At 42.2% G+C, this 25,373-nt stretch overlaps 2 protein-coding genes across 4 annotated transcripts in view; both read left to right on the top strand.

The window, feature by feature from the left end:
* Nucleotides 1-9,923, top strand: part of prkcab (protein kinase C, alpha, b) — a 215,227-nt gene extending 205,304 nt beyond the window's left edge. For both annotated transcript variants that reach the window (XM_031814324.1, XM_031814325.1), the window contains 3 exons: nucleotides 1,121-1,228; nucleotides 3,925-4,065; nucleotides 6,382-9,923. In XM_031814324.1, coding sequence (XP_031670184.1) covers nucleotides 1,121-1,228; nucleotides 3,925-4,065; nucleotides 6,382-6,549 — 417 coding nt within the window. In that variant the 3' untranslated portion in view covers nucleotides 6,550-9,923. The remainder of the gene's footprint in view (nucleotides 1-1,120; nucleotides 1,229-3,924; nucleotides 4,066-6,381) is intronic.
* Nucleotides 9,924-12,909: 2,986 nt separating this feature from the next.
* On the top strand, nucleotides 12,910-25,367 carry cacng5b (calcium channel, voltage-dependent, gamma subunit 5b). 2 transcript variants are annotated; one of them, XM_031814321.1, is made up of 6 exons: nucleotides 12,910-13,413; nucleotides 18,102-18,361; nucleotides 19,719-19,805; nucleotides 20,906-21,046; nucleotides 21,708-21,853; nucleotides 22,272-25,367. In XM_031814321.1, the coding sequence occupies exons 2-6, from the start codon at nucleotides 18,166-18,168 to the stop codon at nucleotides 22,530-22,532; spliced, it is 831 nt and encodes a 276-aa protein (XP_031670181.1). In that variant the 5' UTR covers nucleotides 12,910-13,413; nucleotides 18,102-18,165; the 3' UTR covers nucleotides 22,533-25,367. The 2 variants fall into 2 exon arrangements, with proteins under 2 accessions (XP_031670181.1, XP_031670182.1); XM_031814322.1 differs by lacking the exon at nucleotides 12,910-13,413 and adding an exon at nucleotides 16,151-16,868.
* Nucleotides 25,368-25,373: the final 6 nt, after the last annotated feature.

The following is a 25,373-nucleotide window of genomic DNA, read 5'->3' as shown; positions in this document are numbered from 1 at the left end:
CCTGCATATCACAGGGGCTGTTTAATGCTAATGCAGTACGCCACAGGATGTTTTTATGCTGGTCAAGGGCAGTCAGGTCTGGAGAGAACCAAGGGCTATATCTGTTCCTGGTTCTACATTTTTTGAATGGGGCATGCTTATTTAAGATGGTGGGGAAGGCACTTTTAAAGAATAACCAGGCATCCTCTACTGACAGGATGAGGTCAATATCCTTCCAGGATACCCGGGCCAGGTCGATTAGAAAGGCCTGCTTGCTGAAGTGTTTTAGGGAGCGTTTGACAGTGATGAGGGGTGGTCATTTTACCGCAGACCCATTACGGATGCAGGCAATGAGGCAGTGAGTACAGACCTGGGTAGTAAGACAGAACTCTGCAGGCTATCTCTGCAGGAGATTACATCACCGACCCCTTTGGCAGTTCTATCTTGTCGGAAAATGTTACAGTTAAGGATGGAAATTTCTGGGTTTTTGGTGGTCTTCCTTATCCAGGATTCAGACACGGCTAGGACATCCGGGTTGGCAGAGTGTGCTAATGGCGTTGTTGTCACAGTAGCACTCAATAACAGGGCAAAGCATGTCATTGCATTCTGATGGGAAAATCTGAACAGATGGTAGAGAACTATGGCTGGCATCTATTGCCAATATGAACCCATTGTACACCAATGACTTCTATGACAGATGAAAGACTTCACAGGGGAACATTAAAGGAACTCACACACACACACAGAGAGAAATTAGAACCACAGGTTGGTTCTGAGTGGCTGCTGGGTTTTTAGGGCTGAGTTCCCAACTGTCCTCTGTTTTATTCCACCTCAGAGTGGTGGCTAGTTCGGTCCCTCTGTAACGAGCACACAAAGCTGTGGTATCACGCTGTGTAAGATCACAAAGACAAGGGGATTGACAATATACATGAATGGTCATATTTCTTTGGCTATTTGTCCTTTTTAAAGATATACTGTAAGTATACCATAAGCACTGCATGTACAGTAAACTTATTTTCATATCTTATCCACTATAACCATGTTGCTACAAATGTGGACCTTCAGTAAGCAAATTGCAGTAAAATGTGGACCCTCACTCAACTGTATCAATGAATGACGTGTGTATGTTGTTTCCCTGAAGCCGCCTTTCGATGGAGAGGATGAAGATGAGTTGTTCCAGTCCATCATGGAGCACAACGTGTCCTACCCCAAGTCCATGTCTAAGGAGGCTGTCGTCATCTGCAAGGGAGTAAGTAGCTGGGAGATATGGGGTTGTATCTCTCCTACAGTAACTCACTGGGAGATATGGGGTTGTATCTCTCCTACAGTAACTCACTGGGAGATATGGGGTTGTATCTCTCCTACAGTAACTCACTGAGAGATATGGGGTTGTATCTCTCCTACAGTAACTCACTGGGAGATATGGGGTTGTATCTCTCCTACAGTAACTCACTGAGAGATATGGGGTTGTATCTCTCCTACAGTAACTCACTGGGAGATATGGGGTTGCATCTCTCCTACAGTAACTCACTGGGAGATATGGGGTTGTATCTCTCCTACAGTAACTCACTGGGAGATATGGGGTTGTATCTCTCCTACAGTAACTCACTGGGAGATATGGGGTTGTATCTCTCCTACAGTAACTCACTGAGAGATATGGGGTCATCATTTTAAATGGGCATCGATGACCCTATACATAAGTTGTTCAACTCATGTACAAAGCATTTTACACAATGCTTGTGAGGCAACATATACAGTATATATTTTTGACACCACACAACGGTGCCAATGTGATTTGGAACTGGATGGCATGCTCCAACTGAAAAACAGAATGATATACAATATGTAGGGCTTTTATTTCAACTTGAAATCGACAACATGGACACAACCCCCCCCCCCCCCCAACAAAGTTTTGCCATGGAACGTAGAGAAAAGTTTGCTGCATTTCTACACATTTACCCATGGGGCGGAGGGAAGTTTTAGCAATTTTATAACTCATTCCTTGGCAGTGGGTGGAGAGAAAAAAATGTGTGATTTTACAGCTAATTTCCTGTAATTCCACACGTTTTGCCATAGGGTGATGAGAAATGTTTTCAGTAATAAAAATGAATAAGGGCCCCCCCGGTCGGTAATTTGACCATGATTACTACATGTAAATATAGCTGGCTAGACTAACTTACCGATCTCATTTTGTTTGCTGACATGGGCTGATTGAGTGACTGTCAGTGACTGACATGACAAGAAACAAAATGCTGATGCACAAACACATTTCATTCTACAATTGTAACTCTCAACAGTAAGTTGAGATCCTGACTAAGTTCCTACAAAAGCGGGCCACCTGGCGGGCCACCATCCCTGGTCTCCTTGGTATCAAAGTCACATAGTCTTCCTCTTCTTTCTGTGGATGGCCATGCTTATATACACTATCATTCAAAAGTTTGGGGTCACTTAGAAATGTTCTTGTTTTTGAAAGAAAAGCACTTTTTTGTCCATTAAAATAACATCAAATTGATTAGAAATACAGTGTAGATATTGTTAATGTTGTAAATGACTATTGTAGTTGGAAATGACAGAGGCCCATTATCAGCAACCATCACTCCTGTGTTCCAATGGCACGTTGTGTTAGCTAATCCAAGTTTATCCTTTTAAAAGGCTAATTGATCGTTAGAAACCCCTTTTGCAATTCTGTTAGCACAGCTGAAAACTGTTGTTCAGTTTTCACAAAACAGCACGAACTGGCGCTAACCAGTAGAGAGGCCCCGGTGCACAACTGAGCAAGAGGACAAGTACATTAGAGTGTCTAGTTTGAGAAACTATTCTGGTTAGAGCCAGTTTGTGCTGATCTGTGAAGGGAGTAGTACACAGCGTTGTACGAGATCTTCAGTTTCTTGGCAATTTCTCGCATGGAATAACTTTAATTTCTCAGAACAAGAATAGACTGATGTGTTTCAGAAGAAAGTGCTTTGTTTATGGGCATTTTGAGCCAGTAATCGAACCCACAAATGCTGACACTCCAGATACTCAACTAGTCTAAAGAAGGCCAGTTTTATTGCTTCTTTAATCAGTACAACAGTTTTCAGCTGTGCTAACAGAATTGCAAAAAGGTTTTCTAATGATCAATTAGCCTTTTAAAATGATAAACTTGGATTAGCTAAAACAACGTGCCATTGGAACACAGATGGTTGCTGATAATGGTACGCCTATGTAGATATTCCATTAAAAAATCTGCCGTTTCAAACTACATTGGCCATTTACAACATTAACAATGTCTACACTGTATTTCTGATCAATTTGATGTTATTTTAATGGACAAAAAATGTGTTTTTCTTTCAAAAACAAGGACATTTCTAAGCGTCCCCAAACTTTTGAATGGTAGTGTACCATTGAAATTAGAATTTTGCAGCAATTTACACACAGAAGAGATTCAATTTAGATGTTCTGTCTTCGGTTCAGTTACTTAGGGATGATGTCACCTGCTGTCCATGCTTCTGAACATATACAGTAATTCATCATCTGATGCTATTGTCGTCGTGACAACAGAGTCTCCTCAACCCTTCTCTCCTCCACCTTTAAATCTATATGATCTATGAAATCATTATTAAATGAGACAATTTGGAGTTGAATAAAATAAGCGCTAAATACATATTATCGATAACCATCATTGGCAATTTCCTCCCCTTTCTATTTTTAGGCTGGATTCTGAATAATGAAAATATGGATCAAAAATAAGGTTATTAAGGAAGGCTGTTGGAAAGGGAAATATAGAGTGGCTTTAAGAGTTGAAGGGAAGCTGCACAACAGACCACCAGTAATAAAGAACTGCTGTTGTCAAGGCTATACAATTGTAGCTTCTATAATGCTCAGTTATGGGCTTCTCTCTCTCTTTCTCTCTCACTCCCTCCCTCTCTCTCCCTCCCCCATCACATTACTTCCCCCACCCTCCAGTTCATGACCAAGCACCCATCAAAGCGTCTGGGCTGTGGTCTGGAGAGCGAGAGGGACATCCGGGAGCAGGCCTTCTTTAGACGTATAGACTGGGACCGCCTCGCCAACAGAGAGATCCAACCGCCATTCAAGCCTAAAACGGTGTGTATGTGTGCGTGCGTGACTTACCCAGCTATTAGAGTCATTCCAGAAGTTATTGGAAGTCTATGATCAGATGAAAGAGACCCTTTTATCCACATGCACAGGCTGCTATGATAACAAGTCCCTTTAAAGGGGAAATCTTCAGTTCAAACCATTACACCCCTCCACTGCTAGCTACAGTAAGAGATGGGGCTGGAGAAATGTATCCACCAGACTGACCATCCATCATATCAAAATGACAGTTTTAACCATGTTTTGAGGAGATACAGTGTTTGTTTACAATGATTCTGTTTACAAACAAAGGAGTAAAACAAGCTTATATTTTGGGTTCTGATGGAGTAAAAACATTTAACTAAGCTCTTGAGGGTTTTATAAGTTATATTCCTCAAGAATCAATGGGGAAATATCATGGAAATAGAAGTCAAAAAGTGGATGTAGCAAACACGTATTGGCACTTTAACCTTTTAATGCAGTGGACTAAATCAGGGTCACACGGAATGTTTCTTGGTAGTCTTAAATAAATCTACTTTGAAACAAAAGTATACACCTCACACACATGGTTATGGTCTTAAAATGAAGAAGACACCTGTACCATGTCAGATATGGAGTTTAAATGTATTCAATGTTTTGTTTAAATCCCAATATTACACTTTATATACATCACAGGAGCCTGAAATATAACAAAACCGCTTGACATAGAAACACAACATTTTCTGCATTAAAAAAAAAAAAATGTTCTAAAAAATATGAATAACATTCCACCCATGAGGCCACTAGAGGGCGATTTGGTCATTTGACTGAAGGAAAGGGCTGGAGAGGACCACTCACCACTCTGATGCACAACATCAAAGCCACACACTTCAGGTGCACTATTACTCATAAGTGGGGTTTGTATCATATTTCAAAAGAGTTGTAAAACTATTTTTAAAGAGTTTTAGAGAGTCTGTTTCCATAACAAAATTGGCCACTGTAGAAATGTAGGCATCACTTAGTGTGTGTGTGTGTGTGTGTGTGTGTGTGTATGTGTGTGTGTGTGTGTGTGTGTGTGTGTGTGTGTGTGTGTGTGTGTGTGTGTGTGTGTGTGTGTGTGTGTGTGTGTGTGTGTGTGTTCGTGCGTGTGTTCGTGCCTGTGTGTTTCTCTCTGATTCATCTCCTACCCTGTGTGAATCTGAGAGCCTGCAGCCATGTGTCACTGTGGGAGGTTAAAAGACTGCTAGAGCACAGCTGCAGCCTCCATCTACCCTCCTCCATCCCTCCCTCCATCCCACCATCCTCCTTTGCCACCCTTCCTATTGCTAAACACACTCTCACAACCAGGTGTGGGGGCTTTGTGACCAAACCCACACCCCAACCCCTACCCACCCCTCTCTCCCTCCATCCCACTTCTCTCCATCACAGCCCCTTCTTTTCCTACAAACACACTTGCCGGGCGTGGGGGCTTTGTGACCGAACCCTCCTACAGAGGTTTAAGAATACATAGGTTTAGAAATAGCCCTCTAAAAGCCTCCTAGCCCTCACACCATATCCACCGCATTGCTTCATGGCGGATGTATCAGTGTGGGTTCACATACAAACAGAGCTAATTCTGGTCTCCATTTATTCTGGAGGTATCGTGAGGTACAGTATACTGTCATAATGAGATCATTCTGGAGGTATCGTGAGGTACAGTATACTGTCATAATGAGACCATTCTGGAGGTATCGTGAGGTACAGTATACTGTCATGATGAGATCATTCTGGGGGTATCGTGGGGTACAGTATACTGTCATGATGAGATCATTCTGGAGGTATCGTGAGGTACAGTATACTGTCATAATGAGATCATTCTGGGGGTATCGTGGGGTACAGTATACTGTCATAATGAGATCATTCTGGAGGTATCGTGAGGTACAGTATACTGTCATAATGAGATCATTCTGGGGGTATCGTGGGGTACAGTATACTGTCATGATGAGATCATTCTGGAGGTATCGTGAGGTACAGTATAGTGTCATAATGAGATCATTCTGGAGGTATCGTGAGGTACAGTATACTGTCATAATGAGATCATTCTGGGGGTATCGTGAGGTACAGTATACTGTCATAATGAGATCCTTCTGGAGGTATCGTGAGGTACAGTATACTGTCATAATGAGATCATTCTGGGGGTATCGTGAGGTACAGTATACTGTTGTAATGAGATCATTCACCCACAAAAAGTGACAGCTAGACATCCTCTTGCTGTGGGCAACATAATGCACTTCCTTTACCGCCTAATATCAGCCATGTCTCTGTCTCTCCCTCTACCTCCCCCCTCTCTCTCACACACCCACACAGGGTGGCAAAGGAGCAGAAAACTTTGACAAGTTCTTCACACGCACCCAGCCCATGTTGACCCCTCCAGACCAGCTAGTCATCGCCAACATTGACCAGAGCGACTTCGCTGGTTTCTCCTACATCAACCCACAGTTCATCCACCCTTCCCTCCTCCACAGTGTGGTATGAGGGGATAGATCAGGGAGAGGAGGTTGAGAGAGAAAGAGGTTGGTGAGAGAGCAAGAGAGAGAGAGAGAGAGAGGAGAGAGGGGGAGAAGAGAGCCATGTGGACTGGGACTGGGACAGCAACCCTCCAGATTGACCACCAATCCCCTATTGTCACTTTGTCAAAGAGACTAATATTATCTTCATGTGTTCTCTGGACTTCAGTCGGCGACATTCTGTAAACAAGCTGTCCGCGAACGATCTCGATTGGAATTTGTCTGATGCGATGGAGGGGGTAAGGGAGGGGGGAGGGGTTGGTGTACAGGGGAGTATGTCTATCTGGTGATTGAGCGCAGTAATCATGGATACATTGATTTGTGAAGTAGGCCTGCAGTAAGCGTTGACCGTACAGTAAGCGTTGACATGAATTGCACACTGTTACCATGGGGAACCCTTTAACTCTGCAACCTACTGGCCTAACATTCAGGAATGGGTTCCATGTTTTCCACAGTTCCAGAACCTCCTACTTGCTCTAGAACCTAGAGCCAAACCCTACCTTCCTGTCCGGAAGTTGTCTGTGGGACTACATACAGTATCTCATGATTCCTCAGTGTGTTGCTATGGATAGTAAAAGAGCACTCCCTCCCTATGAAGCATGATGGAACATACCCTCCTGTCCCTATCTTTCCTCTCTCTGCTGTACCTACTGTACTGTACTGCCATTTCTAAACAGTCTGCTACACCACATTCTAGATTATATTTATATACCTACAGAGAAGAGAGGTCTATTATCTACTGTTACACGAGTGCCAAAATAGAGGTGAAACAAATCATTTTATTCCAGTACATATCTATATAAACATCTACTATCTACAGCGTCCTTTTCTTACGAAATTCCTATAGTCAATTATGATGTCTTTCCTTGTGGCGAAGCCGTCAACCCTTCTGATGGTGTCAGCACGCTAAACTAAGCTCAACACCATGTTTCTCTGGCAGTTTTATTAATATACTCCAAACCGTTACCGAACGTTTACAAACCGCTATCAAACGTTTACAAAACGTTACTAAAATGTAACCCACCAAGTATCGCTGTGTCTAACCTAGTATGTTGTTAAAGAACAGCTTTTAGGTCCGTATGAACAGTTGACTGATGAACATTTTAGATGGTGTCCAATTTAATTTTTGGTGAAAGCACTGGTACCAATTTTCTCAGAGTTATTTAGGAGAATTTATGAGCAAGACTGAATTGAGGATATGGTTCTGTTCATGAGGTTTGCGACAACATGTCACTTGGTATTCCGGACTTCTATTTATGGGGAAAAATCTTGAACTGAGGTTCATGAGAAGACGATGTTTGGATTTTACTACTGAAAATGCTCTTTCCATATGCACAATGCAGTTCTCGGTTGCTTATTTCCTGATTATGAATAAGCGCTAGATGACTTTCTAGGGGATGCAGCACACGTCTGATATTTATCATTGTAAAAACAAGTATTATGATATTTGTTGATTAATTCATTGTTGTCTGTATGAAAGTCCTGCCTCACTGAAAAGTTGAATGAGATTCAGAGAATAGATTTGTTTTGTTACTTATTAAACATATTCCGTATGTTTCCTTCTATACTTTTCTGTCCAGAGAGAACATTGTTTACCCTATTTGTCGACCATTTTGAAGATATCGAAAGAGCTTTTTCAAAAAGAGAAATGACTCGCAGATTTTATACCACGAACTGAATGTGCTTTTACTACCTTAGACGGGTTAAACATCTCTGTTTAGATGACTATCCCAAAAACACATGCCGTTTGGCTGAATCTTTGGTAGCTTTGTTATCAGCGAAACCTTGTAATATGTATTTTCTCTATTTATCCACAGTTTGTTTTTGACTATTTTAAAGGTAGAGTCAGAGAAATGACCTTTGCACAAAAAGCATCGCAGAAATTGCGATGAGCAAGACTCAAGACTTCACTCTCACAAAGTCACCCACAGTATCTGTAGATGGGTTCCCTTCACGCTCTTACAACGTAGTAGCCACTGGACCAAAACTGACCCGCACTCTCAGTGTGTTGCGGAGATTGACCCACTATGCCGTTTACTTCGCTGACTCTACCTTTAATGTTTAACAGACGATATGCAGTATCTACAGTATGTGTGACTGTGGTGCGTGGTCCCTGGTTGAATACACTCCTACTCCTAGCCTTGGTTTCTCTTCTATCAGAGGCAGAAGTGTGTTTTCTGGCTTTCGCTGTGTGCATGTGAGGGTAAGGCCTGATCTAAGCATGAGAGAAGGCATGATGCATGTTAACACAGATCCCCAGGTGTACAGTATGAAGTTCATGTGTCACCAAGCATCACAGTGAGACACACGCCTGTCCCGCTAGTCCCTCCCACTACACTTCTCTCCTCTTTCTGTTCTCCTCTTCTCCATTTGTTTATTGGTTTGTCTTAGTGATCAGTCTCCTGACTCAACCAAGTTCTAAATTCAGTCAGAACTCACATCTAAGCCATGGACACAACAATTTGAATTTTCTGTCTCTTCTGTTTTGGTTGTGGTTATGTAGAAGTTATCTTTCTGTGCCAGACTGTGAACCTACATAATGAGAGATCAACACAGAACAAGCACAGGAAGTTAAATCAGACACAACTGAACTGCCAAAGAATAAAGAAACATTGGTCTATTGTTTAATACACCCTGACCACAAAGACACAGTTGTTTTGGCGTTTCAGCCTATTGCCAAATGTCTTGCATTTAGTCCGTTTCTGTTAGACAAAGGTATTTGTAGCATGTCCTTGAAATGTAGCTGTTCAATGGGGATGACTACTGAAATGATGTTAACATGTAACTTTGATTCCATTTGAGTATTAAAGTGTCCCATCTGGACCAAATGGACCTATTAGAAATAAGGGGAACCATATGTTTACACAACATTGCTGATGAGACAAACTGAGAAGTATTTCATTGAGTCAGGATCTTATCTGTCCATCTAGATATTATGTTTTACTTCAAAGATGTGGAGGTTTCTACATGGAGAATATAGCACTCTCTATTGAACTTATCATATACTAGTGGGAAAGAGAGGCTAACCATAGTTAGCCCTGTGAATGACGTCTCACATTGAGAATCTATGTCTAGTGGGTGGGCAGTGTTTGGGCTACTATAGACACAAAACCTCCAAGCAGTATGTACTTTTAGGAGGAACTACAATCACTTGCAGTCATTATTTGAATCATGGCGATCATGGGACCACAACACAGGGATGTTTTGTATGCTTTATTTTCATTTCACTCTCCTTGCTTTTGTTTGTCAAGTTCTCCCAAGTCCCTTTGCTAACTGGGGTATAAAGGATACTGTGTATGAATAAACCAATGAAAATGCAATCTGCTTTATTTGTGTTGTTTAGCTTTCTGTAGCCTCCCAGGCTTTTATGTAGATTCTACATGTTGGACGGTTTACTGTATCATTGTACTGTATATCACTATTGCTATCCATGAGGAATCCCGCTTTGCCTCACAGACTTCAAAGGTATTCTTGCTTAAAAGCAACGCAATCTCACCAATATCCAAATGCCACATTCAGTATTTTCTCACCGAACAACAGAAACGTCACAGCAATAACTTTTCCATCTCCTCAGGGTGACAAAGGATGAAGGTTGTCTGCCCTCTTCATATTAGCCCTTCAAATATGGCCTGCCAGATAGGAGCGTTGAGAGGTTTAGCACACTCGGCCTGCACACAGACACATTGTCAGCAATCAAAGCCTACTGAGCCCTCAGATGAATCAGCAGAGTCCTGCTGTTTGTTTTGTCTTGGGCTGGGGTTCGCCTCGTAATGTGTGTGTATGTCTGTTGTTTCTCCCACTCTCTGCCCCCCCCCCGCCCCCTCTCTCGCTATCTCTCTTCCCCCTCTCTCTATTTCTCTCTCTATTTCTCTCTGTCTGTCTAAGTGGACCACTCTGCATTCACAGCACACAGACCTGGCCTGGTACGTTGGCTCCTATTCTATTCCAGTTGCTGAGCAAGTGAACCTGCTCATAAAGCCATAATAATGCAGAATACTTTTGGAATCTAATGGAAGTTCATCTAGATAAGATATGCCCTTGAGATATACCTCGTCGGTTATATATATATAACGCTCGTCGTCGTAAGGAAGAGTGGACCAAAGCGCAGCGTGGAAAGTGTTCATGATCTTTATTGTCAAGAATCACTCAAACAAAAATAACGAATACAAAAACAAAAGCAGACAGCTCCGTCAGGCACAGATACTAAATGGAAAACAACACCCCACAAAACCCAAACGGAGAATGACAAGTTATATATGATCCCCAATCAGAGACAACAATAGACAGCTGCCTCTGATTGGGAACCATACTAGGCAAAAACATCAAAGAAATAGAAAACATAGATTCTCCCACCCGAGTCACACCCTGACCTAACCAAACATGGAGAATAAATAAGGATCTCTAAGGTCAGGGTGTGACAATATAAGCTAATACTGAACACATGAGTAAGCAGTTTGCTTCATGTAAAGCACTCAAAGGCCCCCTACACACTTAGATTGTACAACTTATTTACAACGCATTTGACATAATGGTTGTGATACAACAGATATTTTTCTGATACAATGGACAGTTTTGTCTGTTGCTTGTGTTGTTATTTTTGTACTGAAGAACTCTCTGTTGTATCACAACGGTGGTGCCAAATGTGTTATGCATTCCTTGTACAACATGAGTGTGTACGGGGACAAGAAGACTAATATTTTATCCCTTATGAGAACGTGACTGTAGCAGACAACTTATCACTATGCTCAATGACAGTCTTTGTTGGTACACTCTAAAAAGTAGGGGTTCAACAAGGGTTCTTCTAAGATCCTCAAAGTTCTTTGAAGAACCTTAGTCTTCCTGGCACTGCAAATGGCCCTCAAAAGGTTCTTCCAAGAACCCCATATGAGGTGGGGTTCATCGAGGAACCTCCTTAGTTGGTGGGGGTTCTTGCAGGAACCTAACTGCCCAACTAGAAACATTTGGATTTGAATTTGAAAGGACAGCAGGTGCAGGCACCTAACTGAAAAATGTAAAGATCTCCTCAATTTAAGGTTGGTCCCTTATATGATCTAAATGGATATTGTTTTGTAATGATACCATCTCTCTTTTCATATTTGTGAAAATCTTTTCTAAAACAAAGACTGGACACAATTCAATGGATATCAATCAACAAAGAGGTAAGAATATGTAGGCTGTAAGAACATGTTGAAGGCTGGCTGTATTGGGTGCAGATGACTGAACTGGGTGCAGATGACTGTGTTTGCAGGTATACAGACAAGGAGGCATACAAAGGTATGTCAATTGGAATGATATGCAAATCACATTTGCCATCCTCTTCCCTTACCTCTTCAATGAATAGCCTATAGGCCTCTATGGACAAGGTATGTATATGAAAACCCTCATGAAAAAGGGTTTTTTCATTCACATTCACCACAAACAAAACAAGGTATGAATACTGTTGTTTGTTTTGTTAATCTTATGTATAATTACATTTTTTGGGATTCACAGACTTCACCCTCCTACACCTCTGATGAATATAACAGGAAATCTGTTCGAACACAACGCATGGCAAAATCATTCTGGCTATGGATACAGAGAACATCAACACACTAACATCAACACACCAGAGGACTTGGGACTGCTGGGAGTTTACCTCATATTAGAATTTTTTAATTCGACTTTGCCACTAAAATCATGATAAACTGAGAACTAAAATATTGTGTTCTTGTTATGCATATTATTATCATTAACAATAATAATATCGGGGGGGTGATGGGGTATTTAAAAAATTAACCCCAAAAAGTTATTCAAAAGTTTATTTGATGATCCATTAAAAGGGGTTATTTTAAAGGGTTCCTCAAAGAACTTCTAGAGGTTTCCCCACAGTTTCAATTTGAAGAACCCCTAAAGGGTACTCCAGGAACCTTTTCTTTTTAGAGTGTTCCTTATGTTTACAGAGACTTAAAAGTAATGTCTGATTGAGCTGACATGTGAAGTGTTTACCGTCAATGAAGTCTCAGTGAACACGGGAACATTGCCTTTACATTTAAATCGAGCTGTAACATGCGATACTTCTGTCATACTCATTGAATCCAGCCCAAAGCATTCTCTCTCATGTCTTTCGTTCATGGCAGGAGCTGGCCTTGGTGCTGAAGTCCCAGGGGCCCGGGACTGTTTCTAGACAAGACAGAATAAAGGCACAGTGATTATGATGCCTTTGTATCAGCTGTTTTGATGGGGCTTATTTTGTATTTTTCCACTGGTGAGAAGTTATTTTCTGCTCACTCTATCAGAAATGTGTGACATGTTTTCACAAAATAAGAGGACATGTTTCAGATTTATTTTTAGGATACTTTGAGGAATTGCACACATAAATAACATATATCAATACGATCTCTCTAAGGCAATCTAGGGAAATCCAGAGGTAGACTTATTATTTCATTATTGATGATCTCAAAACGTTCTAAATATACAGTAAGCCATTTGAGCATCTATCATTGGTGACTGGACTCCTTTAGGGGGTAATATTGACGTCACCTTTCTCGGGAAAAAGTGTAAGACTGTATGTAATCTGATGAAATAGTTTGTTTTGGTTGGTGCTCTCCCTCTCTCTATCTCTCTCTCTCTCTCGTAGCCTCCGCATTCAGCATTCCGCGCAGCTCTGGGGGAAGCGCACCTTCATGCCAAGAAGCGAGTGGCTACGGTGTGCACCTCTGTCCGTCTTGTCTGTTTACCCAGCGGTGCTCCAACTGCTTTTGTTACTGTCTGTGAGGGGTGCAGATGAAGACACACATAGGAGGGAGAACTACTAAGAGAGAACCCAGACTCATCCTACGCACACAGATCTGAGGTACGCAATCTGATGTAATGCCGAGTTTATTTTGTCCGGTAAGGAATTTAAATTGGACGCTTTTATTTCCCAATGAGTTGCGTTTTGTATGACCTGCGCATTTTAATTTAAGAAGGGATATTTGGAGTGAATCGCCAGTTAAAATGGATATCTGTAGTCACAGTAAATTGTTTGAATGAAGATGAGTGATTAGACCCCAATGTAAGAAACATGTTTTCGTACTACAGCGCAGGGCACTTTGCCTCTGTTTTTTCTTCTTCGTGATTTCAGGTCCATGGATAGTTCCCATGCATGCAGCGGTCTCTCCGGTTCAAAGACATGTCACTTCACTAAACCATTCAACTTGTAGCTGTAATACAAAAGTGACATGAACAATAGTTATCTCGGCAAATTATTTATTTTATCTCACCAAAGAGCTAGATTGGACAATTTATTGGTCTGTTTTCTTTCATCATTGTTTCTGATCGATATCTTTTCGCGGATCAGAGCTATGGAAAGTTTTCGTTCGGGTATTCGAACCAGCAACCTTACGGTTACGGCCCAACGCTCTGATCACTAGTTTACCTGTCGTCTGCTGGTGTGGTACCCTCTCTTCTGGGTCTTCTGGCTCTCTATACTACAGAGTGCAGTGTCCTCTAACCTGTATCGTCTGTCTGTCCGTCTGTCTCTCTTTCTGTCCCTCTTTCTGTCTCTCTCTCTCTCTCCTCTACCCCCCCCCCTTTCTCTCTCTCTCTCTCTCTCTCTCTCTCTCTCTCTCTCTCTCTCTCTCTCTCTCTCTCTCTCTCTCTCTTCTCTCTCTCTCTCTCTCTCGCTCTCTCTCTCTCTCTGCTCTCTCTCTCTCTCTGCTCTCTCTCTCTCTCTCTCTCTCTCTCCGCTCTCTCTCTCTCTCTCTGTCAGAGAAAGAGATAATGGGTCTGGGCGGGAAATTATACAGAATTGCGCGCTACTGTCACCTTTGAATCAACTGCACAATAGAGAGCCAGCCGATGAAATGACGGTGTCGCCGCAGACAATCAGTTTATAGACTACCTGCAATGTCCTCTGCAAGTCGACAACACCGAAATAACAAGTGCCATCCTCTAAAGTTGGTTCGTTTGAATCCTCGAGCCGAAAAGGTGAAAAATCTGCCTTGCCCTTGAGCTAGGCACTTAACCCTAATTGCACATGTAAACTGCTCTAGATAAGGGCATCTGCAAAAATTATTATTGAAAACGAATTCAACCCTGATTGAAAGGATCAGTGATGTCTGAATTCACGAATGGTTTATAGCATCTGCATTCTGCAGCCTGTAGCCATACAGCATATTAGTGTGATGGAATCTGTATTGAGAAAGTGTGTCCACATCTTTGGTCAATTATTTAAAATACTTCATTTGAATTTATATTTTGCCCATTTAGCTAATTAATTAAGTCTGGATTGCACAGATATGTTTTGGGAGACAATAAACAATTTCAAATATGCCAAGAGAGACAAAGATAATAAGCACATTTATTTTTACAAAACAACACCTTAAAAAGGTTGCTTTTGCTGTTGCAAAAATGCTCTGCAGTTTCCACAAGTCCATTTTATTTTTCTGTAGTACATTTTGTTCATCTGTAAACCTAAATCCTCAAAGGCTGGACATTTCCCAGTAAACTGGCTGTGGTTCCATGTATTATAAACTGGTCTAGAAATCCCCCTACAAACCCCAGTCACAGTGAAGCCCACCATGGAAAGGTTTATGAATTATGAGACTAAAAGAATGGGACTCTGCAGCTATCAGCAGTTTACAGCAGGTTGTAAGTCTTATATGAATACATACACATCAATACGTAGCCTAGAAACAGAACCATCACAACCATAGAGACAAAATATAGGCTACTATCAGTCAACACAGTGTCATATATTCATTCAATCAGGGGTAGTACTAGGATGGTCTTGATTGTAACTAACTGACAGGACATGCTTCAGTCACTTCTAACCATCCAGTTGTATAACAGGTTGGGTGTAGGTCTGATGACACACTTGTAACATAGAGGATGCTTATGGGCCAGGCAATATGAATTGCTGGGAATATACAGTAGGACAAGCCATTTTCACATGTTGAGGTGTTTTGTAGCCTTCACAGTTGTCTCTTTTGTTGACAGTTTGCCCCTCTGATGTCTTTTACCTCCCCCTTTTTACCAGTGATGATGTCATGAACCTTGAACCCGATCACTCGTCCATAAAATGTTCTTCTTACTCATTCCCTCAGCAATCACCTTGGTGTTAATTGTGGGATTTTCATATCCAGTATGACACAGATCATTTGTTTTAATAAGTCACACTAAAGTGGAACATGTCTAAATGTGTCTTTTGACTCACTGCCTGGTGTGAGTGAGTGACAGGGTTGTGAATGTAAATAGAAGACTGTCTCTGTATTCAGTCTCGCTTCAGTCTGCCATGGTGAATGTTTCCTGTCAGAGTTCAGAGGCTACAGCTAATGAAATAGTAGAATCAGATTATAACTAGTAGATGTCTTTGTGTCTGTCTGTCTGTTTGTTTGTTTGTTTGTTTGTATGGATGTGTGTGTGTCATGCCCTGACCTTAGAGAGCCGTTTTATTTCTCTATTTGGTTAGGTCAGGGTGTGATTTGGGGTGGGCATTCTATGTTTTGTATTTCTATGTTGGCCTGATATGGTTCCCAATCAGAGACAGCTGTTTATCGTCGTCTCTGATTGGGGATCATATTTAGGCAGCCCTTTTTCCCACTTTCTGGTGTGGGATCTTGTCTATGTATAGTTGCCTTAGTGCACATCAGTAGCATCACGTTTCGTTTGGTTGTTTGTTGTTTTGTTCAGTGAGTTTCGATTTATAAAAATTATGTGGAACTCTACTCACGCTGCGCCTTGGTCCGATCCTTATGACGAATGTGACAGTGTGCACAGATTCAGTCAAAAGTTTTGACACCTACTCATTCAAGGGTTTTTCTTAATTTTTTATATTTTCTACATTGTAGAATAATAGTGAAGACATCAAAATTATGAAATAACACATATGGAATCATGTATTTTTATTTGAGATTCTTCTAAGTAGCCACCCTTTGCCTTGATGACAGCTTTGCACACTCTTGGCATTCTCTCAACCAGCTTCATAACGTAGTCACCAGAAATGCATTTCAATTAACAATTGTGTCTTGTTAAAAGTTCATTTGTGGAATTTCTTTCCTTCTTAATACATTTGAGCCAATCAGTTGTGTTGTGACATGGAATGGTATACAGTAGATAGCCCAATTTGGTAAAGACAACGTCCATATTATGGCAAGAACAGCTCAAATAAGCAAAGAGAAATGACAGTCCATCATTACTTTAAGACATGAAGGTCAGTTAATCCGGAAAATTTCAAGAACTTTGATAGTTTCTTTTTAGTGCAATCGCAAAAACCATCAGGCTCTATGATGAAACTGTCTCTCATGAGGACCGCCACAGGAAAGGAAGGTCAGTTATATACAACAACATGATGATGTTTCCACTATGTATTACTGTCAGTTATATACAACAACATGATGATTATATCTCTCTCTCTCTCTCTCTCTCTCTCTCTCTCTCTCTCTCTCTCTCTCTCTCTCTCTCTCTCTCTCTCTCTCTCTCTCTCTCTCTCTCACACTCACTCACTCACTCACTCACTCACTCACTCACTCTCTCTCTCAAAACACCCAATCATGTAAGCATGTCCTCCTTCAGGGCTTGATGTTCCTCCAACACTCTTAACACCTGCCAGCACACCCGCACCTCCCACACAGTCATTTATATACCCTCTCAAGTCCAGGGGAATTCACCACAATGAGCCAACAGCTGTGTTTTAAATCAGGACATTAAGTCTATTCACTGAGAAACATTTTCAGTCTACCTTTGAAAGGTCTTTTCAAACAGCTCATAGCACCCAGCCATGCATACTCCCACGGTTTCTTTCTTGTGTGGCTGTAAGGTGTTGCTCCTCATGCTTTAACATGAATTGGCCTATATATTCATCCACATGTCCTCACAGCCACAGAGCAGAGAGAGAGAACTGAAAGGGTAGTATTAGAACATCAGCACAGGGTGGCTGTGTCATGCTGCTAGTCGCACGTCTTCTTCTCTCTCTCTCTCTCTCTCTCCCTCCCTCTCTCTCTCTCTCTCTCTCTCTCTCTCTCTTGCTCTCTCTCTCTCTCTCTCTTGCTCTCTCTCTCTCTCTTGCTCTCTCTCTCTCTCTTGCTCTCTCTTTCTAACTCTCTCTCTCTCTCCCTCCCTCCCTCCCTCCCTCCCTCCCTCCCTCTCTCTCTTGCTCTCTCTCTCTTGCTCTCTCTCTCTCCCTCCCTCCCTCCCTCCCTCCCTCCCTCTCTTGCTCTCTCTCTCTCTCTCTCACACTCTCTCTCTCTCTCTCTCTCTCTCTCTCTCTCTCTCTCTCTTTCTCTCTCTCCCTCCCTCTCTATCTTGCTCTCTCTCTCTCTCTCTCTCTCCCTCTCTCTCTCTCTCTCTCTCTCTCTCTCTCTGAGTGACACAGGGCAGTATGACATGTATCTCTGTCTGAGAGATCTAGCAGCATTACCCCATTATACATCATCTACATCTGTGTGTGTCTGGTCCTTTGCACCCTAAGTGTGTTCACTACCAGTAGGTCGCTCTGCTTGTGTCACCAACTACACCCGTGTCACCCCATTAACTGTAACAACCCCCTACTTCTCCCCACAGATCTGACCTCTCACCTCTGACCCAGTGCCCCCTACTGGTGCGGACCACCTCTGATCCTAACGTGATGAGCGGGTGCGGCAGGAAGGCTCTGGCATTGCTGAGCAGCGTGTTTGCGGTCAGCGGGCTGGGGCTTCTGGGAGTTGCGGTCTCTACAGACTACTGGCTGTACCTGGAGGAGGGGGTCATCCTGCCCCTGAACCAGACCACTGACATCAGGACCTCCCTGCACTCTGGACTCTGGAGAGTCTGCTTCCTGGCAGGTCACTACCATCTCCAGCTGATCCTGGATCAGACCAATTGAGACCAATTCTAGCTGTACACTCTTAGGAAAAAGGGTTACAAAAGTGTTATTTGGGTGTCCCCATAGGAGAGCCCTTTTTGGTTCCAGGTAGAACTATTTTGGGTTCCATGTAGAACCCTCTGTGGAAAGGGATTTACATGGAACTCAAAGGGGTTTTACCTGGAACCAAAAAGGGTTTCTCAAAGGGTTCTCTTATGGAGACAGCCGAATAACATTTCTCACTGTCTGGTTGTTTTTGGGGAATAAGGGGAATAAGAGGGAGAATGTTGCATTAGCGATGAAAGGTGACAGAGCTAGAGTGGTGTTTGTCAGACCAGAAGACATTAGCGATGAAAGGGGACAGAGCTAGAGCGGTGTTTGTCAGACCAGAAGACATTAGTGATGAAAGGTGACAGAGCTAGAGTAGTGTTTGTCAGACCAGAAGACATTAGCGATGAAAGGGGACAGAGCTAGAGTGGTGTTTGTCAGACCAGAAGACATTAGCGATGAAAGGTGACAGAGCTAGAGTGGTGTTTGTCAGACCAGAAGACATTAGCGATGAAAGGTGACAGAGCTAGAGAGGTGTTTGTCAGACCAGAAGACATTAGCGATGAAAGGTGACAGAGCTAGAGTGGTGTTTGTCAGACCAGAAGACATTAGCGATGAAAGGTGACAGAGCTAGAGTGGTGTTTGTCAGACCAGAAGACATTAGTGATGAAAGGTGACAGAGCTAGAGCGGTGTTTGTCAGACCAGAAGACATTAGCGATGAAAGTTGACAGAGCTAGAGTGGTGTTCGTCAGACCAGAAGACATTAGCGATGAAAGGGGACAGAGCTAGAGCGGTGTTTGTCAGACCAGAAGACATTAGCGATGAAAGGTGACAGAGCTAGAGTGGTGTTTGTCAGACCAGAAGACATTAGCGATGAAAGGTGACAGAGCTAGAGCGGTGTTTGTCAGACCAGAAGACATTAGCGATGAAAGTTGACAGAGCTAGAGTGGTGTTCGTCAGACCAGAAGACATTAGCGATGAAAGGTGACAGAGCTAGAGTGGTGTTTGTCAGACCAGAAGACATTAGCGATGAAAGGTGACAGAGCTAGAGTGGTGTTTGTCAGACCAGAAGACATTAGTGATGAAAGGGGACAGAGCTAGAGAGGTGTTTGTCAGACCAAAATACATTAGTGATGAAAGGGGACAGAGCTAGAGAGGTGTTTGTCAGACCAGAAGACATTAGTGATGAAAGGTGACAGAGCTAGAGCGGTGTTTGTCAGACCCGGAAATCGGTCTTCTCACAAAATCTGTATAGGCTCTCTATAATCCCCCTCTTCCTCTCTTCCAGGTGAAGAGGCAGGTCGCTGTTTCACCATCGAGTACATCATGCCCATGAACTTACAGCTCACCTCTGAGTCCACAGTCAGTGTACTTAGTAAGTTATATTTCTCTAATTTTCCTGTCTCTCTCTCGCTCTCTCAGTCTTTATTGTGTGGTTGCCTCTGTTGCCAAGGCATTGTATACATAATTGAACAATATGCTCGAGAAACAATAATAATAGATATCAACTTTTAGGCCATCTGCTCTAAAGGGTCTCTCCCTCTCTTCTCGATGTACAGTGTTTGATTGAATAGACCCTGTCTGTGTGTGAGTAGATGAAGCACTATTTGTGGTCAGAGTGAGTGGGTGGTTGGAATACTGCCAATGCATTCAGGACAAATAAGGACAAGTGACACAATGTATCAACATATGGCACCCTCTTCTGGTTACTTAGCTGAACAGTCTTTCTGCCTGAATAGCTGAAGCTGTGAGAGGGAGCAGTGCACTGTACAATGGAAGAACTATTACTGAGGTTTTCTGAGTTCCTGTCGATGAATGGAGTGGTAATGATAATATCAGTCTGGCTTGTAACCAGCGTTCTAAAGGGAAGAAATGGAAGAACAGACTGAATGCGAGAGATAATATATTCCCTCTTGGGTGGCAAGAAACATGTAAAATAGTGCTTCTTTATCACCAGTATTTCAGCTTTCACATCACCAATTAAGGCTCTAATGCTTAAAAGTAATAATACACTGCAGTTTTATTGAAATTTGTTTTCCTCCTCCTAGCGTGTCTGAATGACTACCTCTTTACTATTCAAGTCTCTTTCCAATTGCCCCGAGCCCAGTCTGCCCATACAGAATAAAATGAGTCATCAGAACTCCCAGCGTCTCTGGGTCTCCACCCTGCTGACTCCTCTCTGCTTCAGAATACGTATTAGGTAATAACTCTGAGGAGTCACGCTGAGGGGAGTTTGACTTTCTCTAAAGTCCCAGCCTCATTAGGTTTTGGTTGATGCCTGTTGAAAGGTCTCTGCTAGACAGGAAGATTGTTTGGACCTTCTATGTTCAGAGTTTGAGATGAAAGTAGAGTATAAGAGTTTGTAGATGAGCATAGCTATATGTGTCTGTTAAATTCTGTTTCTGTATAGTTATCTGTCTTTCTCTATGTTGCTGTTTTTCCCTCTCTCTCTCTCTCTCTCTCTCTCTCTCTCAGAGATGATTCGTTCAGCCACTCCGTTTCCTCTGGTCAGTCTGTTCTTCATGTTCATCGGCTTTGTGCTAAACAACATCGGACACGTCCGACCTCATCGCACTATCCTGGCCTTTGTCTCCGGAATCTTCTTCATCCTTTCAGGTACTCTTCTAATATTCCCTCTCTTCCTCCTCACCTCCTATTCTTTCTCCTCTTCTTCCCTACTTCTCCTCATTTTCTGCGGTCTCTGCTTCAGCTACAGAATGTGACGGTGTCTATCTCGCTTTAACACAATCACTATCTGTCTTCTCTGTCTGTCTTTTTCTTTCTCTGACTGATGTTCAGGCTTTGAAGGTTTGTTTAATCTCTTGTTTGTCTCTCCCCCTCCTCTTCCCTCTCTTTGTTATCTCCCCCGCCTCTTCCCTCTCTTTGTTATCTCCCCCTTCTCTTCCTGTTATCTCCCCCACCTCTTCCCTCTCTTCCTGTTATCTCCCCATCCTCTTCCCTCTCTTTCTGTTATCTCCCCATTCTCTTCCCTCTCTTCCTGTTATCTCCCCCGCCTCTTCCCTCTCTTTCTGTTATCTCCCCCTTCTCTTCCTGTTATCTCCCCCTTATCTCCCCCTCCTCTTCCCTCTCTGTCTGTTATCTCCCCCTTATCTCCCCCTCCTCTATCCTCTCTGTCTGTTATCTCCCCCTTATCTCCCCCTCCTCTTCCCTCTCTTTCTGTTATCTCCCCCTCCTCTTCCCTCTCTTTCTGTTATTTCCCCCTCCTCTTCCCTCTCTTTCTGTTATCTCCCCCTCCTCTTCCCTCTCTTTCTGTCAGGTCTGGCTCTGGTGGTAGGTCTCGTGTTGTATATATCCAGTATTAATGACGAGATGTTGAACAGGACTAAGAGCAGTGAGTCCTACTTCAGCTACCGGTACGGCTGGTCCTTCGCCTTCGCTGCCATCTCCTTTCTGCTCACTGAGGTACTTCAAAATTCAAAAGGCACTCGCACATCTGAGCTATCTTTGTTGCAGGTCCATGGTGACAGTTGAATAAGACGAGAAAAAAGAAGAAACATGCACTCACTGAGGTAGATTTGTTGTAGAAAAAATCTACATTGTATGATAGTTCACTACCAAAGAACATGTTTTTTAAAATTGTCACACACTGGATAGGTGAGGTGAAATACTACAGCCATAGTAGTAGATCACCCCTGGAGCAAATTAGTCAAGTGCCTTGCATTTCACCTTGTAGGCTCGGGTATTCGAACCAGCAACCTTACGGTTACGGCCCAACGCTCTGATCACTAGTTTACCTGTCGTCTGCTGGTGTGGTACTCTCTCTTCTGGGTCTTCTGGCTCTCTATACTACAGAGTGCAGTGTCCTCTCTCTCTCTCCCAGAGTGCGGGCGTCATGTCCGTCTACCTGTTCATGAAGCGCTACACAGCCGAGGAAATGTACCAGCGCCACCACCCCGGCTTCTACCGGCCACGCCTCAGTAACTGCTCTGACCACTCCGGTCAGTTCCTGCACCCGGAGACCTGGGCACGCGGACGCAGCCCCTCGGACATCTCCAGCGAAACCTCACTCCAGATGAGCACCAGCTACCCTGCCCTGCTCAAGTGCCCCGACTACGACCAGATCTCCTCCTCACCCTGCTGAAGGGGTCATCAGGTCAGGGCAGGTCGCCAAGGTCAAGGGTGAGAAGTCATAGGTGATGTTGCTTTTAGATACTGATCTAAGATCAGCTTTCTTTTTTAAGTTATCTGGAATCTGTGGTGGGTTGCTGGGAAGTTGCTGGGTGTGGATAGAACCTCCCACCTGCATAGTTTACTGGGAGATCAGTCCCAATAGATATACAGGGAAGCCTCTGTCTCTTTATTTTGTTGTTGTTCGTTCCCATTGTGATGCTGTGCCCTGGACCTTGTTTGAAAACGTCTACCAGCCATGATTGCTGCTGAGGAAACAGTTGATGCCGCTGTGCCACATGTTACCTACAGATGGAAGCAAAGTGCAGAGTTTTTTCAGGAGTATTCCCTTCTCAAGTACTTTCTATTATATCGGGATACTTACTGCCACTGATTAGTTAACTTGACGAGGACCAAACTAACATTTACACAAATGTTTGAACGGGAACAATACATGTCACTATGTTAAAGCTGCAATCAGCAGTTGAAACATTAACAAAGTGAACTCCCATCCCGTTTCAGTAAAAAGCTGAGGAATGGGGCTAGAGAATTGTCACCACTATCAAATTCATAGACAGAGCTATGGATGCAAGGACTGGCCATCCATGATATCTAAATTATTGTTACCATGTTTTGAAGGTATATAGTGTTTGTTTACAAACACTGGAGTGAAACAAGCTTTTATTTTGGTTTCTGATGGTTACGACAGTTGAATTAAGCACATGAGGCATTTGTAATATTATAACAGCATATTCTTAAGAGGTCCAAAAATGGATGAAACAACTGCAGATTGCACCTTTAAATGTGTGATATGTTCAATGGTGTAGTTTGCTTCATGTTGGAGTTTTTAAATTCATGTGTCCATGATGGCTCACGGATCTGCCAACAGATCCCAATCTCTGCTTTGTTTATGTATCATGTAAAAATGAATTATTTGAAAAGTAATTGGTATTTACTCTTAGACAGATTGTTTATACATGCATATGGATAACTGTTGTACATTGTATGAATATAGCGAACCATTGTAAAACAAGTCAAATGTGTAGTCTCTGCTTAAAATGATTCATTCTGAGTGTCAGCTTCATGCCGTCGGCATAGCAACTGTTGCATATTAACTGTACAATATCTGGAGAATATCGAAATGTGGGAAATAAATAGACTTTGTAATCTTTTGAATGACATTGCCTGTGGATGGAATGCAATTTCATTCATTAACTACAGTTTCAAGATATTGATGGTTTGAGAACTAACACAGCAGGATAGGATAATTAATGAAGGGTAGGAAAGGGTTAGGGCTTAGCTAAAATGATAGTTGTCAACTGCTATCCCCAACCTGACAACTAGATGGCGCTGTAATGGTAGCCACAACCGTATAAACCATCAGTCTCAACAAACCATCGGTATCATAACACCGGTTAATGGATTGGAGTTCAATTTTGCTTCCATGTATTGTAATGTCACATCAATACACTGGGAGTCAGTGTTGCATCACTTACACTATAAAGCAGACAGAAATCCCTTCAGGTCAGAAGTGTATAGAATCAGGACTTAAACACCCATCTGCCCACTATGTTACCTAAGAACTCAGTCCCCCTCTTTCAAATGATTTATTTTCACACCTTATCTAGACACTGTATCTATTTATTGGCCAATTAAGGGGGGAACTCATATTACTCTGACCTGATCTATGTCTGTTTGCTGATCAATGAAGGGGTAGATTTTAACCATCAGTAAAGGGTTTCTCATAGACTTTAACCATCAGTAAAGGGTTTCACATATACTTTAACCATCAGTAAAGGGTTTCACATAGACTTTAACCATCAGTAAAGTCTTTCTCATAGACTTTAACCATCAGTAAAGTCTTTCTCATAGACTTTAACCATCAGTAAAGGGTTTCTCATAGACTTTAACCATCAGTAAAGTGTTTCTCATAGACTTTAACCATCAGTAAAGTGTTTCTCATAGACTTTAACCATCAGTAAAGTGTTTCTCATAGACTTTAACCATCAGTAAAGGGTTTCACAGACTTTAACCATCAGTAAAGGGTTTCTCATAGACTTTAACCATCAGTAAAGGGTTTCTCATAGACTTTAACCATCAGTAAAGTCTTTCTCATAGACTTTAACCATCAGTAAAGTGTTTCTCATAGACTTTAACCATCAGTAAAGTCTTTCTCATAGACTTTAACCATCAGTAAAGTCTTTCTCATAGACTTTAACCATCAGTAAAGGGTTTCACAGACTTTAACCATCAGTAAAGGGTTTCTCATAGACTTTAACCATCAGTAAAGTCTTTCTCATAGACTTTAACCATCAGTAAAGGGTTTCTCATAGACTTTAACCATCAGTAAAGGGTTTCTCAGACTTTAACCATCAGTAAAGTGTTTCTCATAGACTTTAACCATCAGTAAAGGGTTTCTCACACTGTAGTCTTGACCCACCACTCCATATTGACCATCTGTCTCTACACTCATAAGAATGTTCATAGACATGGGCTGGACGTCAGTTGGTTGGTTGGTTACTGTTCAGGACATGGTTTTTTCCCAGTTACATTTTCTTTTCTACTGCTTTTCCACCATATAAAAAACAGGCAAATATTGTCTCTAAAGTCTATTGAAATAATTACTACCCATGACAGTTGGTACTTAGATGATTAACATAAATTAAGAACTTAATAACCTTTGATCCATGACCTACTAAGTTTAATAAAATATACATTTCAGCATATTATGTACTGATAAACTGGATGATTAATTGCATATGCAAATATGTAGGTCAAGCTCAATAAATAATAAATAAATGTGTCGTACAACGGA

This window comes from Oncorhynchus kisutch, unplaced genomic scaffold (genome assembly GCF_002021735.2).
Source record: "Oncorhynchus kisutch isolate 150728-3 unplaced genomic scaffold, Okis_V2 Okis06b-Okis10b_hom, whole genome shotgun sequence".
Taxonomy (NCBI): domain Eukaryota; kingdom Metazoa; phylum Chordata; class Actinopteri; order Salmoniformes; family Salmonidae; genus Oncorhynchus; species Oncorhynchus kisutch.
The sequence above is the reverse complement of the archived record's forward strand: the minus strand, read 5'-3'. Positions and strand labels throughout refer to the sequence as shown.

Coding starts and splice junctions, on each gene's coding strand:
- cacng5b (XM_031814321.1), top strand. CDS start 18,166: ATGAGCGGGTGCGGCAGGAAGGCTCTGGCATTGCTGAGCAGCGTGTTT. Junction 19,806..20,905: donor GTCCACAGTCAGTGTACTTA/GTAAGTTATATT, acceptor TCTCTCTCTCAG/AGATGATTCGTTCAGCCACT. Junction 21,047..21,707: donor AATCTTCTTCATCCTTTCAG/GTACTCTTCTAA, acceptor TCTTTCTGTCAG/GTCTGGCTCTGGTGGTAGGT.